The following is a 14,795-nucleotide window of genomic DNA, read 5'->3' on the forward strand; positions in this document are numbered from 1 at the left end:
ACCCTCCTGAAAATGCCCTGCTCTAAGGGTCTGTCCCTACGCCTGACGTCCCAGGTCCTTGGTGACTCGTTCCTACAATACTAACCATCTCTTCTGACGCCCACACTTATGCTCACACTGTACGTGTGAATGTCCTTTCCTCTTCCATGATGCACCCGACCTGGACAGCCTCTTTGCCCCCCCACCCCCGCCCGCACTGGCGTGCTATGACCTCCACCTCTGGTTCTCTTAGATGGTGGGAGGCTCCCAAGGGCAAGGACAGCCTGCTCCCTTCCCCGCTGCTTCACTGGACAAGGGGCCGGGGACCCATGGCTGCTGGTGATTCCCCTACCCCAAGGCCTGCCCCACTCAGCATCCCTTGTCCGTTACTGTGTAAATACACTTTATTTTCCATCTTTCCCGCCTGGGCGACATGTGGAGTGTGAACAGGCAGTGTGCAAAATGGTGGGGGGCAGTGTGGGGGGCACATGGGAGAGCCCCTCGGATGCCCACCCTGGTCCCCAGGCTTTGTAACACTGAGGAGTGGGCGACCGGGAAGGGGGTACTGAGCATGGATCCCCACCCCAGGAAGTGCCGGGGAGACTGCTTGTGATGCTGCTCTAGGCTCCAGGAGCACCGAGAGGGTCAGCCTGAGGGTCGTGAGGCCCCAGGGGGCAGGGGTCTGGGGGCATCGTTGGATTTTGGCACCGTTCTTGGTTCTGACTCAGCAGAGACCACGGGACCACCATGAGCAGGTGCTGGGAGGCAACTCAACTGGGAGGCCTCCTCCCCTGGGGCCTGGCTCTGGCCAGAGAGTGGGGCCGGGGATACTGAGAAGGAACGGAAGTGGAGGCTGGGGACCCCCTGGAGAGGAGGCTAGCCTGGGTCGGGGAGCCCCTTCATCACTGGCCAGGCTGGGGTGATGGAACTGTCACAGAGGGAGACGTGGTGTGCTGGGGAGAGGGGGGTCTCTTCACTTCCTTACAGCTGCTCTGGCCCCCAAGAAGCAGGGACAGACACTACCCAGGCCCTGGCTGGTTCCGGCTGGCCACCACACCCTGCGCCGCCCTGCACACAGTAGGGGGGGCTTTGGTTTCTGTCGCAGGGGCCACAGTGCCTGCCCCAGGCAGGAAAACCCAGCCTGGCCATCTGTCCCCAGAGGCCAAGGGTCCCGAGGGTGGCACGGGGTTGTAACGACAGGCCTAGAGCGGCCTCTTCTTCCTCAGGCCTCCTCTAGCTCCTGGGTCCTTCCCAGCCGGGCCACCCTTGTCCCAGAAGGAGGCCAGCTAGGAGGGGGGAGGTTCCTGCTCCTCCAGTCCTGGGACCCCTGGGTCCGCCCCTGCCCTGGCTGTTAAGAGGGGCAGACCCTCCAGGTAACTGGGCCCAGAGGGCTACGGACCAAGATCGGTAAACACTGCTGGAGAGAGTGGGCCTGCCAGGGGACTCAGGATCCCCAGACTTCGGTCCTACCCTCCGCGCCCTGCCGCGCTGGTCCTGGCCCTCGGGGTGGGCGGGACCACCGAGGGCCTGGAGTTTGTTAAGTGCGGGCGGCGGCCAAGGAGCGGGCAGGCGGCGGCCCCGGGCTCCGAGCTCGCGGGGCACTGCCTTAGTTGTCCAGGCCCTGGCTGTAGGGCGCGGCCAGCTCGTCGGCATCGCTGTCTGAGCTGCCTTCACTGTCCTTGGCCGGCCGCTCCAGACGGCGGAAGAAGCGCGCGTCGCGCGGGGACAGCGGGTAGAGCGCGTCCTGCAGCGCCGCGCCCACGCCCACGCTGAGCAGCTCCTCGTCCGACGACGGCAGCGAGTCTTCATCCAGGTGCCGTGCCAGGCCGAGCCCGTCGAAGGCCAGTGGGTCCTCGAAGGGCGGCGGGCCCTTCAGAAGCCGCACCTGGGGCGGGGGACCCGCGCGCTGGAGGCGTGGACCGACGTACCCACGGACGGAGTCCGGCCGCCTGGCCCCCTCCTCTCCCGCTCCCCGAGGCGCCGACTCCCGGCCCGTCACCGGCCGAGAACACCGGGGCTCTTACGCCCCTCCCGCGCTCACCTCGGCTTTCAGCTCCTCGATCTGGTCCTTGAGCTCGCGGATGTACTGCGACGAGTCCGAGTGGTTCAGCTGGCCCTGGATGCGGCCCTCCTCCCTCTGCGGGCGGGCCAGGTCGCCGGACTTCAGCGCGGGGTCCCGCCCCGCAGCCCGGCCCCAGCCCCGGCCCCGCCGCTTACCTGGATTTCCAGCTCGGCGATGCGCTGCCGCATCTCGGCCACCGCCGCCATGCTGTCCGCCTCCCTCAGGCGCACGGCCATCACCTCCTCCTTGCTCTGGGGGCGGGGGAACAAGCGGTCAAGGGGCGCTGCGGGCCGGGCGGGGGCGCGGGCACCGTGTGTGGGGGGGTGCGGCACCTTGCACTCGGCCTCGGCCTGCTTGCGGCGGCTCTCGCTGAGCTGCGTCTGCAGCCCCTTGTTCTGCGCCGCCAGGTACTGCAGCTTCTCCTGCAGCGCCGCTCGCTCCGCCTCCACGCGGTTCAGCAGGTTGCGGTGGATGTGGTCCTGGGGGCGGACAGGCGGGGGTCACGGCCTCGCCGCGGGGCCGACCCCGGGCTCCGGGTCCCCTCCCCAGGCGGGCAGCGGCCCACCTGCGTCTCGAGCTCCACCACGCGCTGCCGCAGCTCGCGGCCCTCGGCCACAGCCTGGGCCTCGCGCAGCCGCACGCTCATCAGCTCGTCCTGCAGCTCGCCCAGGACCAGCTTCCGCGGGGACTCCTTCCAGCGGCCGCCGCGGGACAGATGGGCCTGCGGGGAGAGGTCGGCGGTCGTCCTCCGCCTGGGAGCCCCGAAGCCGCTTCGTGCGCGTCGGGCGAGGCCCTCCCTCACCTGCCAGGTGTCCGAGAGCTCCTGCAGCTGCAGTTTCAGTTCCCGCGCCGAGGCCACGGCCTCACCCTCCCGCACCTTGAGCGCCTTCAGCTCCTCCTGCAGCTGCGCCACGTTGTTCTCGTCGGGCAGCGAGCTGTTCCTCTGCGGGGAGAGGAGCAGTCAGAGCCCAGGGGAGCTGCGCGGCCACGCGGCCCTTCCCGTAGGCCCCACGCCCCCGCTCTCCTCTCCTCTGCGCTCCGCCTTGGGCGGCCCGGCTGCGAGAGGGTGCACCCTGGACCCCAGGATGCGCCGGGGGAACAAGGACCAGGCCCGAGGCGGGGAGACCCCGCCCTTGTCTCCCCAGCTGGACATCGTGGTCTGTAAAATCGGTGTAATAACAGCACCTGCTCTCTGGCACAACTGGCCTAGGGCAACCCCCTTACAACATGTGACTGCTAGTAACACTAGCTGGGACAGGACGGGTGCTACCCGCCTGGGAATCTGAGATCCACACCCTCTGGGCCCAGACCCGGGACCTGGCCCAGCTGGAGCAGAGAAGACCGTGGATTTCAGCACCGTCTCCCTGGGGATGGACTGAGGGCCGGCTTAGGCCCTATCCTGGCCTCCCAAGGGCTCAGTGATGAGAGATTCGTGCTCCAGGCTCTTGGACCAAAAGCCAACTTGCTGCATGATGTTCTCCCTGACCCTCGTTTGAGTCTGGGAGTTGGGGTGGCGGGGGGTGGCAGACCTACTTGTCCCACATTTCCCTCTGATGTGGAGGGAGGGGGTGGAAAGCCCAGCTCTGGGCAGGCGGGAAGTTGGGGACCGAGAGGCCGATGGCCCCATGCAAGGCTGTGGCAGAGACACCCCACCTGGGAGGGCACCCAAAATAGCGCAGCTTGGAGGTGGGGGGCATGGCTCCTGCAAGTGGGTGAGTGCTGCCCTCTGGTGGCCGGGGCACCTCCCTTCTGGCAGCGCCTTGGGAATTGAGACAACCAGTGTGGAAGGAGCTGGGAAAGGACCAAGAGGCCTGGTGCCCCCTGCAGGGCTGCAGGTGGGAGAGGATGGCCCCCTGGGTGGTGTCTCCATGGAGGGGAGCAGCCCTGATGGGCCTGGGCCTTGGCCTTCCCTTCCCCCTCTCCATCCTGGAACCCAGGGCCTGAAGGGGACACATACAGCCCAGGGAGCCCATGAAGGCCACCGCACTGGTGGCCTGGTGCCTGGCACATGAGGGTGGGCGCACCCCTTGTGGAGTCGTGTTGCTTTTTGTATGCTCGTGTGTGTGTGTGTGTGTGTGTGTGTGTGTGTGTGTGTGTGTATGTGTATGTGTGTGTGTGTGTGTGTGTGCGCGCACACGCACGTATGTACCTCCAGGGCTTGAGAGGGTCTGAGGGTGAGGGGCCCAACTTCCCATCTGCCCTGACCCTGGTGTGGAGACCAAGGAGAAGGAGGCAGGGGCCGAGGGAGGTGCCCTGAGCTCCTTGGGGGCTGCTGGGGCAGGGGGCTCTGACTCCAGGGCCTGTCCCACTGGTCCCCCTGGCCGCCCCTTCTCCTTGGCTAGGGCCTCTTGTCATCTCCCCTTCCCCATGGTTCCCCCAGCACCTGCCCAGTCGCACCTTCTCCATGTCTAGAACCTTGTCCTGCATCTCCCGCAGGGCCCCCAGGGTCTCGGTCTCCCGCAGCCGTGACTGCTCCAGCTCTGTCTCCAGGTGGGCCACAAAGTCCTCGGTGAGGCGCGGGTTATCCTGGGGGCGGGCAGAGGGCTGCGTTGGGCCCCAGGCTGTGGCCAGAGGGGGGCAGTCTTCCTGCCAGCCGGCTGTGGGCCCAGGCCTGGCCCCACCCCGTCCACCTCCAGGGCCGGGCTGTGGGTGGAGAGGGGGGTGAGGAGAAACTCCGGATCTGCCGGAGGGGCCGGATGCCATGGGGGCCCTGATGCTCTGTGTCTAGGGGTCCTGGAAACAGAGGGGACTTTCCATGGCCTCAGGATGCCATGGAAAGGGACACCAGTGACTGGTTCCCAGGATCACTGGGATGAGGACGGAGGGTGAGTTCTCCGGGGACCCCTTCCTGTGTGTGGCCCGTGGCCTAACCACAGGGTGAGGGTGGCATGGGGCAGATGGGGAAAGAGTTTGCTGAGACTCCTTTCTTGGTCAGTGCCCAGGGGCTTCTCAAAGGTACCCTAGGAGTCCCAGGGGTGATGGGTGGGCCCAATAAAGAAGACCTGGCCGTGGGACTTCCCTGGCGGTCCTGTGGTTAAGACTCCGCACTTCCACTGCAGGGGGCACAGGTTCGATCCCTGGTCGGGGAAATAGGATCCTGCATGCCGCGTGGCATGGCCAAAACAAAACAAACCTGGCCAGTGGGGGAGGGCAGCCCCTGGGGTCAGAGCGGGGCCTGCATCTTGCTGCCCGGGGAGCCTGGCAGGGCAGCTGCCACCCTCTTCCCCCATCTGTCTAGCTGCCCAGGTCTGCTCGCTGCCCTTGACCACTGGGGGTCTCTGAGGCCCATGCGTACCAGTGGCTCTCCCTTGGCTCAGATGGGCTCTGGGCCCCATGCCAACCTCTTGCCAGGCTGCACCTCCTCCAGTAGCCTCTGGAGACGGTGCTCAGGGGCTGCACTGGCACCTCCCGCACTCCCTCCCTCTGCCTGCAGCGGCCTCCCTGCCTCACCCAGCTCTGATCAGGCCCTAAAGGCCAGAGCTCAGAGGTGGCAGGTGAATGCCTCTCTGACTGGCCTGAGAGGGGGCATCATGCCATGGGTGGGGTTAGCCCAGCCTCAGTTTCCCCACTGGCCTGGCTGCTTCAGAGCCAGGTGGGGCTACAGCACTCGAAGTTGTGGGGCAGGAGGTGGATGCAGGTGAGCAACAAAGGTTAAGTTCCACCCCCCTGGACCTGGGAGCGAAGAATCAGCTTGCACCCCTCAGGCCAGGTCTCCAGGCCTGGGTGAGGGGGCCCTCCTCAGCGAATGACCCTTCTGTCTCCACCTACTGTTTCTTGAGCACCCTGTGGTTTCTCCAAATCAGGGACCCCCCAAACACCCCTGCCCCCAGCTCACTGCCAGGCCCTGCTGGGTTCAGCCCTGGATCGCAGGGAGCCTACAGCATCCTTCCCTGCCCCTCTGGGACCTGCGCTGGGGCACGCATGCTGAGTTTGCAGGCTGCAGCTGCTGGTGGGTTGCCACATGAGGCAGGCAGCCTGCTGGGTACGGCTGGAGGAAAGTTCTGAAAGCCCTCTCTGGGAGAAGCGGACTCTCTGCAGTGCTCCAGCCCATGGGTCCTCCCACTACCCATCCGAAGTTCATGACCCCACAACAGACTTGGGCTGCCCCCTCACCCCCATCTCACCGGCTCAGACTGGTGGGCACAGGCCAGACCCTCTTCCGAGGGCAAAGTGCTGGGCGCTGGAAGGAGTTACCCTCTCCCTTGTCCCAGGTCCTGCCCTGCATGGCTGGCCCCGCCGGGGAAGCCCTGAAACTGAGTCCCCCTAAAGCTGAGTTCCCCTGCCAAGCTTAGGATTAACCTCTCCATCCAAAACTTTACTGCCTTTCTGTGCCACCCCTCCCCCCATCAGGATTGGCAAGTTTCGAAGAAAACGGGGGATTGAAACCGAGCAGGACCCTGTGGGGCCTTCCCAAGTACAAAAACCCTTTGGTGTCCCCATTGCTTGTTTGTAGAAAAAGGCTTTAGTCTCCTAGGCCTTCCCTGAGTTCCAGAACGCAGCAAGCAGTTAATGAGGACAGCAGGTCACAGGACGCCAAGGTCCTCCTGAAGGGACACAGATATAACCATCTGACATGGATCTCTGAGCTGTTCTGCAGGAACTGGGACCCCCAGCCAGGTGGAGGATGGTGACTACATGCTGAACACAAGCATGCACCCCCGCCTGGTTGGAACCAGAAGGCTGATGACGGAGATTCTTGAAACATCACCCTGTTACCTCCCCACCAACCAGCCAGAAGGAGGTCCATGAGCTGGTCATGCATCCTAGGACCCTCTCCCCCAACACCGTCTTTACAAACCCCTGCCTAAAAGCCATTGGGGACTTTATGGGTTCTTTTGAGCATGAGCTGCCTGTTCTCCTTGTTTGCAATAGATGCTTTACTTTCCTTCGCCACAACCCAGTGTTGGTAGATTGGCTTTGCTACATGTCAGGTGAGCGGACCCGGGTTTAGTTCGATAACAGCCCAACAGCCCTTCAGACCCTGGGGAGACACCAGGGCTCCCCCAAGGAATCACAGCCCCATCGGTGGAAGGAGGGGTCCCAGCAGGGACAGCTGGTTCCCAGGGGCTCTTGTGCTGAGGCTGGGGCCCGGGGAGGGTGACTGCCTTGCTCTCAGTGTGGAAGGCCAGACACCCTATTGGGGGGTGGGAAACGGAAAACACGGGATACCCCTGGGTGTGGGGCTGTTCGCTGCTGAGGATGGGGAAGAATCTGCACTCTGCTGTGGGTCCCCTGCCCCCCAGCAAGGAACAGGCGGGCCAGGGACTGAGGCAGGGCTGATTTGGAGCCATTTGCTCAAGAGCCCTGCAGGCAGCTGGGCATGGGGCGTGGCCTGGCCCTGGTGGCCCCGCCCACCCAGCCTGCTACCTGCTGCTCCTGCAATTGCCTGATGGTGCTCTGTGCCTTCTGCAGGTCCTGGGCCGCTGAGCTGCACTGCTGCCGCACCACTGCCAGCTCCCGCTTGATGACGTAATTCTCCTCAGCCTCCTGCGCTCGTGTCACCTGCCCCTGAGCACAGCGAGGACAGGGGGCCGTGACCCTCTGCTCACACCCCAGGCGAAGCCCAGAGAGGGTGGAGGTGGGGCGGAAGGGAGAGGGGTGAGGCCTCCCACACTCAGAGCCTGGGATGGGGCGCCCCACGGGGCCTGGGGATGGGGGGACCGGCAGGAACAGGACACTCTGGGAGGAACCTGGAGGAACACAGCCGCCCGGGGTCCAGGCTCTGGCTCTCAGCCTCTGTCCCAGGTGAGGAGAAAGAAGTCCTTATCCAGGGCACATGGCACAGCAGAGGCTGGGCTCTGCTGGTGACGCTGAGGATGTGGGGGTAGCCAAGGGCCCAGAGGCTGGCTCCTTAGGGCCAGGTCAGGGGGTGGGATACAGCTCTCGCGGGGCCTTCTCCAGTCCTGGAGCCCGGGACTTCCACCTGCCCAAGGCCCCCCCAGCCTCATCCCTTCAGCCCACCCAATTTAGGCCCCCCGTTCCAGGCTCAGAGCCACTAGGTAGTGGGCAGAAGCTTCCAGATAAAGCCATTCAAGATGAGGCAGCAGCAGAAGCAGGTGAGTGAAAGAAGATGGCAGGCCTTGCAGGTGGGAGCAGAGAAGAGCGTGAGGGGCCGGAAGGGGTGTGTGTGTGTGTGTGTGTGTGTGTGTATTGGGGAGGCTCAGCCGTGCACACACCAGGGCCTGTTGCTGATGCAGCCTCAGGGTCCCCGAGCCCTCCTGGGTCCCCACCTGTATCCCCTGGTGGGAGGAAACCTGTTCATGTGCGTGTGGGTACACTCACAGATGCGCCCACACGCACCACGCGTTCACACGCACGCCCCTCCCCCAGAGGGAAGCCTCTATCTCCCGGGGGAAGCGGTCCCCAGTCACCCCCATGCGCAGCTCCAGGCCTGCCCCCCTCACCCCCCGGGGGATGGCAGCGGCCAGGGAAGAGGTGGTGTGGTGGTCATGTGTGGGGACCAGGAAGAAGTGGGAACGGGAGACGAAAAGCTACAGTACCTGGATTAGCCTATCAGCCAGAGCAGCGCTCTCCTACCCGGTGGAGGGGTTCCGAGCGACAGGGGGAAGAGGCAGAGCAGAAGGTGCGGGGACAGGAGAGAGGGAGAGACAGACAAGAACCACTTGTCACTAACGCAGTGGACTGTCTCTAGAAGCAGGGAGAGAGGAGTGAGACCAGAGAACCAGAGAACCAGCAGGAGAGGACCCAGAGGAAGACCAAAGCCAGAGCCAGCTCCGTCCTGGAGAGGGGTCTGCGTGTGAGTGGGGAGGGCGGTGCCACTCATGGGGGCCGCCAGGCGGGGGCCTCACTCGTGAGTGAGGAGGTGCCATCCGGGGAGGGGGCAGGGGAGGGAAGCACTGGGCCCGGTGGGTGCATTTTAATTTGGAGGCAAAGCAAGAATCAAGGCTTTGGGGCAAGGGCAACAAATTCCACCTACTCCGTGTGGTCAGTGGAGGGTCAAGCAAGACTGAGTAGGGAGCTGGAAGTAGAGGATCCCCGTCTCTACTCCCATCTTTAAAAACAGGTTGGGGGCCAGGGTCAAGGCTATGGCAGCCCCTCAACAGTGCAAGGCCGCCCCCTTCTCCCCCACCCTATCTCCTTTCTTTTGTCCAAGCAGCCCGCACCCAGGCAGCCCGGGAGGGCACCGGGCACAAATGGATTTCCGTGTTTGCAGTTAGCAGGGTTATAACTCAATCCCTCCTCAAGCAAAGTTTCGCCACAGTCCCAAATTTATACAGCGGCCCAAATCTCAGTGAGGCTTGTGGTGGGGTCTCTGGGATTTACGCCACAGGCTTCGGGGGGGTGGGGCGCGGCGCCCGGGGCAGGAGGCTGGCTGGCCCTCTGGCTGCTGGGTCCTGCTCGGGACTGGGAGGGTTCGGTGCCACAGGCTGGTGGCCACACCTCTCACCTTCTCCAGGGTCTCAATCCGCTGCTTGAGGAGCCGGTTTTCTGTCCGAAGCCTCTATGCGGGGAGAGGGGAGAGCACGTCAGAGCCCGCCGCCTGCTTCTGTACACACAGACGGCTGTCCCTGCAGGGCTAGGCCACCTCCCGGGAGGACAGCGCCAGTGTCTCTCGCTCTGGGTCAGTGATTCCAGAAACCAGTCAAGGCCAATTCCCGTTTGGAATGGTCCACCAGGTGTTATTTTTAAAAACAAACTCTGGTTCAGTAAAAATAATGTGATCACTTTGATGGCTATGCACTGTGTGTGCAGGGGGTGGGGGGCGTTGGGGGGGGTGGTCCCTCCTCCGGAGTCTGTTTCTACCCAACGCTTGAGCCTGTCAAGGGCCAATGTGACGCCTCCCACAGGGCAAAGGCCTCTGTGTTTTGGGGGAAGCTGCTCACAGACAGGCCCCACCCCCTCACTGCTTCACTTGGAGCGCCAGGGTTGAATTCTCAGAGGACAAACTCAGAGTCTGGGTCCAGGGGAAGAGGTCTTGCTGAACACATGCTTCTTTCAGTTTGACAACTACATTTCCGCAACCCACTGAGAGCCAGCTGTACCCAAGAGTGGTCAGTTTCCCCCGGCTGGGGTTCTGGAGATGGTCTCCTTGCTTCCGCCTTCCATCCTGTGCTGGTAGTCTTGGTTACATATTTGTGGTTTTAGGTTCCCTCACAGCCTTTTGGGAAGCAGGGGAGGTTCACATCTGCCTTGCACCTAGTTTCTAACTACGTACCCCTTAAGCAGTGGGTACAGAAATAGTTTTGATCGGCGGATTAGTGAGGGTCCTGCTTCCCTGTGGATCACACAGAACACTGCCTGGTTTCTACCGGGGAGAAACAGGCGATGGAAACACCCAGAGCACTCCCAGGAAGCAACTCTGGTCAGAGAGGATTGCAGACTTGACTGATGGGCAGGCACTGACTCATGTCATGGGAGGGGAAACTGAGTCAGAGGCAGGCAGTGTCTTGCCCGAGCCTCCCGGCTCGCTGGGGTCAGAGCTGTTGCCGGCACAGGTCTCTGTTGCTCATAGGGATCCAGAACCAGAGTCCTGACCCCTGACCCCTGGAATGTCTGCCCCCTTTCTGGCCTCAATGCATTGATGCCACAAGTTCAGCCATCCCTGGAAGAGCTGGATGTACCGACCAACAACTCGCCTCTCTCCTCTTCCTCCCAAGGGAAAACCAGACAGGGAGTGAACAAGGACTATGGGGGCCTATGTACTAATCACACTATTAAATTTATTTTTTCTTTTTTTTGCCATGCGGCATGCAGGATCTTAGTTCCCCAACCAGGGATTGAACCTGTGGCCCCTGCAGTGGGGGCGCAGAGTCTTAACCACTGGACTGCCGGGGAAGTCCCTTTTTTTCTGTATTTTTGATGTTTTGACATCCTGTGGCCTTGCTAATCCTGGAGGCACTGCCCCTCCCAGGGCTAGCTAATTCCTAGGGAGAGTAGACAACCTGCCTGCTAGCTTGCCTTCCACAGGCAAACCTGCCAATCCAGAGCCCATGCCCCCACCCACCTCCCTTATCTAACTCTCGCACACCAAGCTAGTATTTCCCCTGCTCTCAATTGTTCCAGGACAGCTACGGACCACCCCTATAGCCCAGAGCCTGGAAATTATTCAAACTAGCCAATCCTGAACTCTCTTGAACTTGCCTACCCTGCCTCGCCCATCCCTTCCTGTGGAAACCACAATAAGGGCTCTGGCCCATGCTTTTCTCCTTCTGCCTCCTGACCCACCCTGGTGCTTCCTCATGTGGCCCTGCATGCAGAAGTGTGCCCCCTCCTGTGAGTAATAAACTCTTCTTTTGAAGGCAGTTGTCTCTGTGTCTGTCACCTCACCATACCTGATTAAAACAAATCCCAGGTACATTTTTAAACAGGCGAAAGGTGAAAGGGCACAGGGCAGGGTCAGGGGAGAAGGCACCTGCCCTGCCCTTGGGGCACGCAGTCTCCTCTAGTGATAATATTCCAGGCTGGGAATGTGGTTTAAGGATCCGCTGTGTCCCTCCCTACTGCTGAGCCATCATGGTCACCATATGGCAGCAGGCCCTTGTCCGTGCATGAGCAAAACACACATACACGTTTGGACTGGTGCATCAGTAAAGCTGCCATTCCTGAGAAAGGGAGATGCTTAAAAATTCAGGACACAAGACTATTTCTCAAAAACTTACAAACGGGGCCAGGACAATGATGCCCTCTTTCGCCACTCAGGTATGGGTGGCAGGTGACCTGGATTCTAACCTAGGTTCTGTCTCTGCCTTTCTAGAGGAGGTAGGGATGACGATGATGGTGGTGGTTAATAATAATAATTATTTGAACAGGAGAGCGTCATCCCTATTTTGCAGAAGGGAACACTTAGGCTCAGAGAGGTGAATTCACCTTCCTTGCAGGTCACACAGCTGCTCTGTAGGAGAGCTGGGATTTGAACTCTGGTCTGTGGAACTCCAGTCCCAGCCACTGTGGGACTCTGCCCCTGAAGAGGACAGAGCCAGGCTGTGCTGGTGTTTGTGTTTGTGTCTGTCCCCCACCTCCACTGGACTGGGGGCCCTCAGTCCTGCTGTGACTCTGACACACAGTTCTCACTAAACGCCTCTTGAGGGAATAACCAAAATCACGTCTGGCGGGATGACAGCAGAGGGAAGGAGAGATGGAGGGACGTCTGGGTTCAGAGGCTCTGCACACCCAGAAAACCCTCTACGATATTGTGATTTACAAGGAATATATACTTGGTCTTTGTCCCTGGTCCTGGCACAGGCTCCTAAACCCTGGGAATTTCCTAAGTGAGGAGAGGAATAAAGGTGTCTTTGTTATGTTAATGAGATGACTTTTGGAAAGCCCCACCCCCACCCGCCCTAAGGATGGTGCTGCTTGCCAGGGGACCCAGTCCTGTGATGAGAGGGTTGGACCTTTCAGTCCCAGCCTGAGACCACCGGGAGGGGAAAGGGCTGGAGGTTGAATCTCAGTGGCCCTGTTCACCACTGTGTCCCCAGTGCTGGGGGGGGGAGGCGGCGGGCCTTGCTCCCATGCCGGCCTGGTGGTGAGTGAAAGGACAGGCAGGCCGAGGGACCACCTCTCAGAGCCTAAGGACCCCCTGCTGTGTGGCCCGCGCTGGGTGGGCTGCCCTCTAGCGGCCATCGAGGGGGCTCCCAAGGGCATATCCACCACCACCACCACCATCCCCCCCTTTCCCGCCAACACTGCCCAGGCCAACCAGGGACTCACTTTGATCTCGATCTGCTCCTCCATCTCCTTGCTTTTCATGGCTGCGTACTCCTTCTCCAGCCTGCAGAGGAGAGGACCGACATGCTCACTGTCCCACCCTCGGGGACCCCGCTTCTGCCAGCACCCTGGCCTCCCGGTACTGACCTCTTCATCTTCTTGGGGTTGTACTTGACCTGGTAAGCCTTGAGGATCAGCTTGTCTGGGCAGCTGTCGAACTGATGGGGGATTACCCTCTGGAAGTACTGTGGGGACACGGGCGGTCACGGACACACGGGCCCTGACCACCTGGGCCACCTGAGCCCCTGCGGCACCCTGCTCCCCTGGAGGAGGGCCTGGGTACACCAGGAGGGACGGCCAGAGCCGGTCGGCCTGGGCCCTCGCCATCACCTGGCCTGTTGTGTGGGTTGAGTGAGTGAGTGTGAGAAGCAGGAACCATGAGAAGGAGCTGCCTGCAGCCAGGACCTCTGTGTGCAGGGAAAGCGGCTTCGGGAGCTCCTGAGGGCGAAGGCCAGGTGTGGGTGTGGGTGGGGTCCGAGCACAGAGGACCTTCACGGAGGAAGGGGGAGACATGCCGCTGCCCCAGGGGCAGTGAGAGGAGACGGAAGAGGCTGAAGGATTGGGGTGGTGTGGAGGAAGCCAGAGGGAGGACCCGTCAGTGGTCTGCCTGCTCGCCTGGGGCCCCGGGAACCTCCGCAAAGAGTTAAGTGCAAGCTGCCGGGTGGACACAGCTTGCTGAAGTTCGGGGCCAGGCTGGCTCCCGCGCCCTAGCCCAGCTGGCCCCTCTGGCAGCTGCGGACAATGGATGCCCGTGTTCGTGGACACAACTGTGGCCTTTGTGCATTCTTCCCTGAAGCACCAGCTGGAGGACGCTGGGAGGGGGCGGGGGCCTGCATGATGCGGACATGGCGGTGAGATGCAGGCCGGCCTCTTCTCAGCAGGCAGGGCAGCTGGGGTAGGCTGTGGTGAGGCAGGGCGAGAGTCTGCCCCAGACCCCTCACTCCCTCCTGTGCCCTCGCCCGGCCTGGTTGCTGGGGCCAAAACCACACCCAAGGCCTCCTGGTTTGGCCAGTATTACTATTTGCCATGTTAGGCTCTGGGGACACAGAGCTGGGGGCAGGTGAAGCGGAGGGACTCCCAGGGCTCGGCCTGGGCCTTCCTCTCTCCCTGCTGCCAGGCTGCTGGCCCTGGGATGTGTCTGGCAGAGCCTGGGTCTCCTCAGGCACCCCCCCCACCCCGGTCCTCCATGGAGACCTGGGGGGGCGCAGAGGTGATGGGAAAGGATCAGGGTGCTCAGGAAGTCCAGGGCCTCCCCATCTCTCAGAAGGGCTCCACCTGCCCAGGTGCCCCTGCTGGGGGGCAAGCCTGCCCGCCCTGGCCCTCCTGGCCCACCTGGGACATCCCCTCCATGTCCAGCTGCATCAGCTCCATCTGGTTCACCTGCAGCAGGGCAAGGCCCACCCGGAACACGATCTCCAGGCCCTGCGAAGGAGGCGGGGGTAGTGCATCTCTGGTCATGCTCTCCTGGGAGCCCTCCGACCCCTCCCTGAGCCCTGCAATCGTTTCCACTCCATCCAGAGTGGCCAAGAGAGGAAGGGGCATGTGGTCCTCACCTCGTACATGAAGATGTCAAAGACACGCGTGGCAACGGGCAGTGGGAAGGTGGTCAGGAAGAGCGTGAGGAACCAGGAGGAGGCATACATGGACGTGTGGAAGCTCTGGGAGCGGAAGTGGGTGTTCAGGTCCGGGAGCTGCTCCTGGGGTGGGGGGAGGAGGCCAGGCGCCATGAGGAGGGTGTTGGGCACAGCTGTCGGCACCACAGGCTCCCTCCACCCGGAAGTGCTAGGCCTCAGTGCCTGCACCTCCAGGGAGCCTTCCTTGACCTGCCCTGGGCAGCACCCCGCACTGTCTCTGGGTGGGGCGGCAGTACCCCAGAGCTCTGAGTAGCACTAGGTGGGGACATGGACAGGGATGGCAGGAGGCCCAGCTGCCTGTGGGACGCTCACCACCGCCTCCTACAATGCTCTGTGCTTTGCGCCCAGCAACGCTCAAGGGATGCCTGTCTGACTGGTCTGAACTTCAGACT

General features: G+C 62.3%; 1 protein-coding gene across 7 annotated transcripts in view; it reads right to left on the reverse strand.

The window, feature by feature from the left end:
- Window positions 1–397: 397 nt before the first annotated feature.
- The window catches only part of EVI5L (ecotropic viral integration site 5 like), a 29,810-nt gene continuing 15,412 nt past the window's right edge, over window positions 398–14,795 (reverse strand). For 3 of the 7 annotated variants that reach the window (XM_082652295.1, XM_082652292.1, XM_082652294.1), the window contains 14 exons: window positions 14,323–14,466; window positions 14,102–14,191; window positions 12,857–12,954; window positions 12,713–12,773; window positions 9,450–9,503; window positions 8,542–8,574; window positions 7,409–7,549; window positions 4,439–4,567; window positions 2,844–2,984; window positions 2,607–2,762; window positions 2,374–2,520; window positions 2,197–2,292; window positions 2,021–2,116; window positions 398–1,864 (listed from right to left, as the gene is read on the reverse strand). In XM_082652295.1, the coding sequence (XP_082508421.1) occupies window positions 1,586–1,864; window positions 2,021–2,116; window positions 2,197–2,292; window positions 2,374–2,520; window positions 2,607–2,762; window positions 2,844–2,984; window positions 4,439–4,567; window positions 7,409–7,549; window positions 8,542–8,574; window positions 9,450–9,503; window positions 12,713–12,773; window positions 12,857–12,954; window positions 14,102–14,191; window positions 14,323–14,466 (1,665 nt within the window). In that variant the 3' untranslated portion in view covers window positions 398–1,585. Of the gene's footprint in view, window positions 1,865–2,020; window positions 2,117–2,196; window positions 2,293–2,373; window positions 2,521–2,606; window positions 2,985–4,438; window positions 4,685–7,408; window positions 7,550–8,541; window positions 8,575–9,449; window positions 9,504–12,712; window positions 12,774–12,856; window positions 12,955–14,101; window positions 14,192–14,322; window positions 14,467–14,795 lie in introns of all 7 variants that reach the window. The other 4 variants (XM_082652296.1, XM_082652293.1, XM_082652291.1 and 1 more) reach the window with 2 other exon arrangements.

Source organism: Grampus griseus (assembly GCF_964374135.1).
Source record: "Grampus griseus genome assembly, chromosome: 3".
Taxonomy (NCBI): Eukaryota; Metazoa; Chordata; class Mammalia; order Artiodactyla; family Delphinidae; genus Grampus; species Grampus griseus.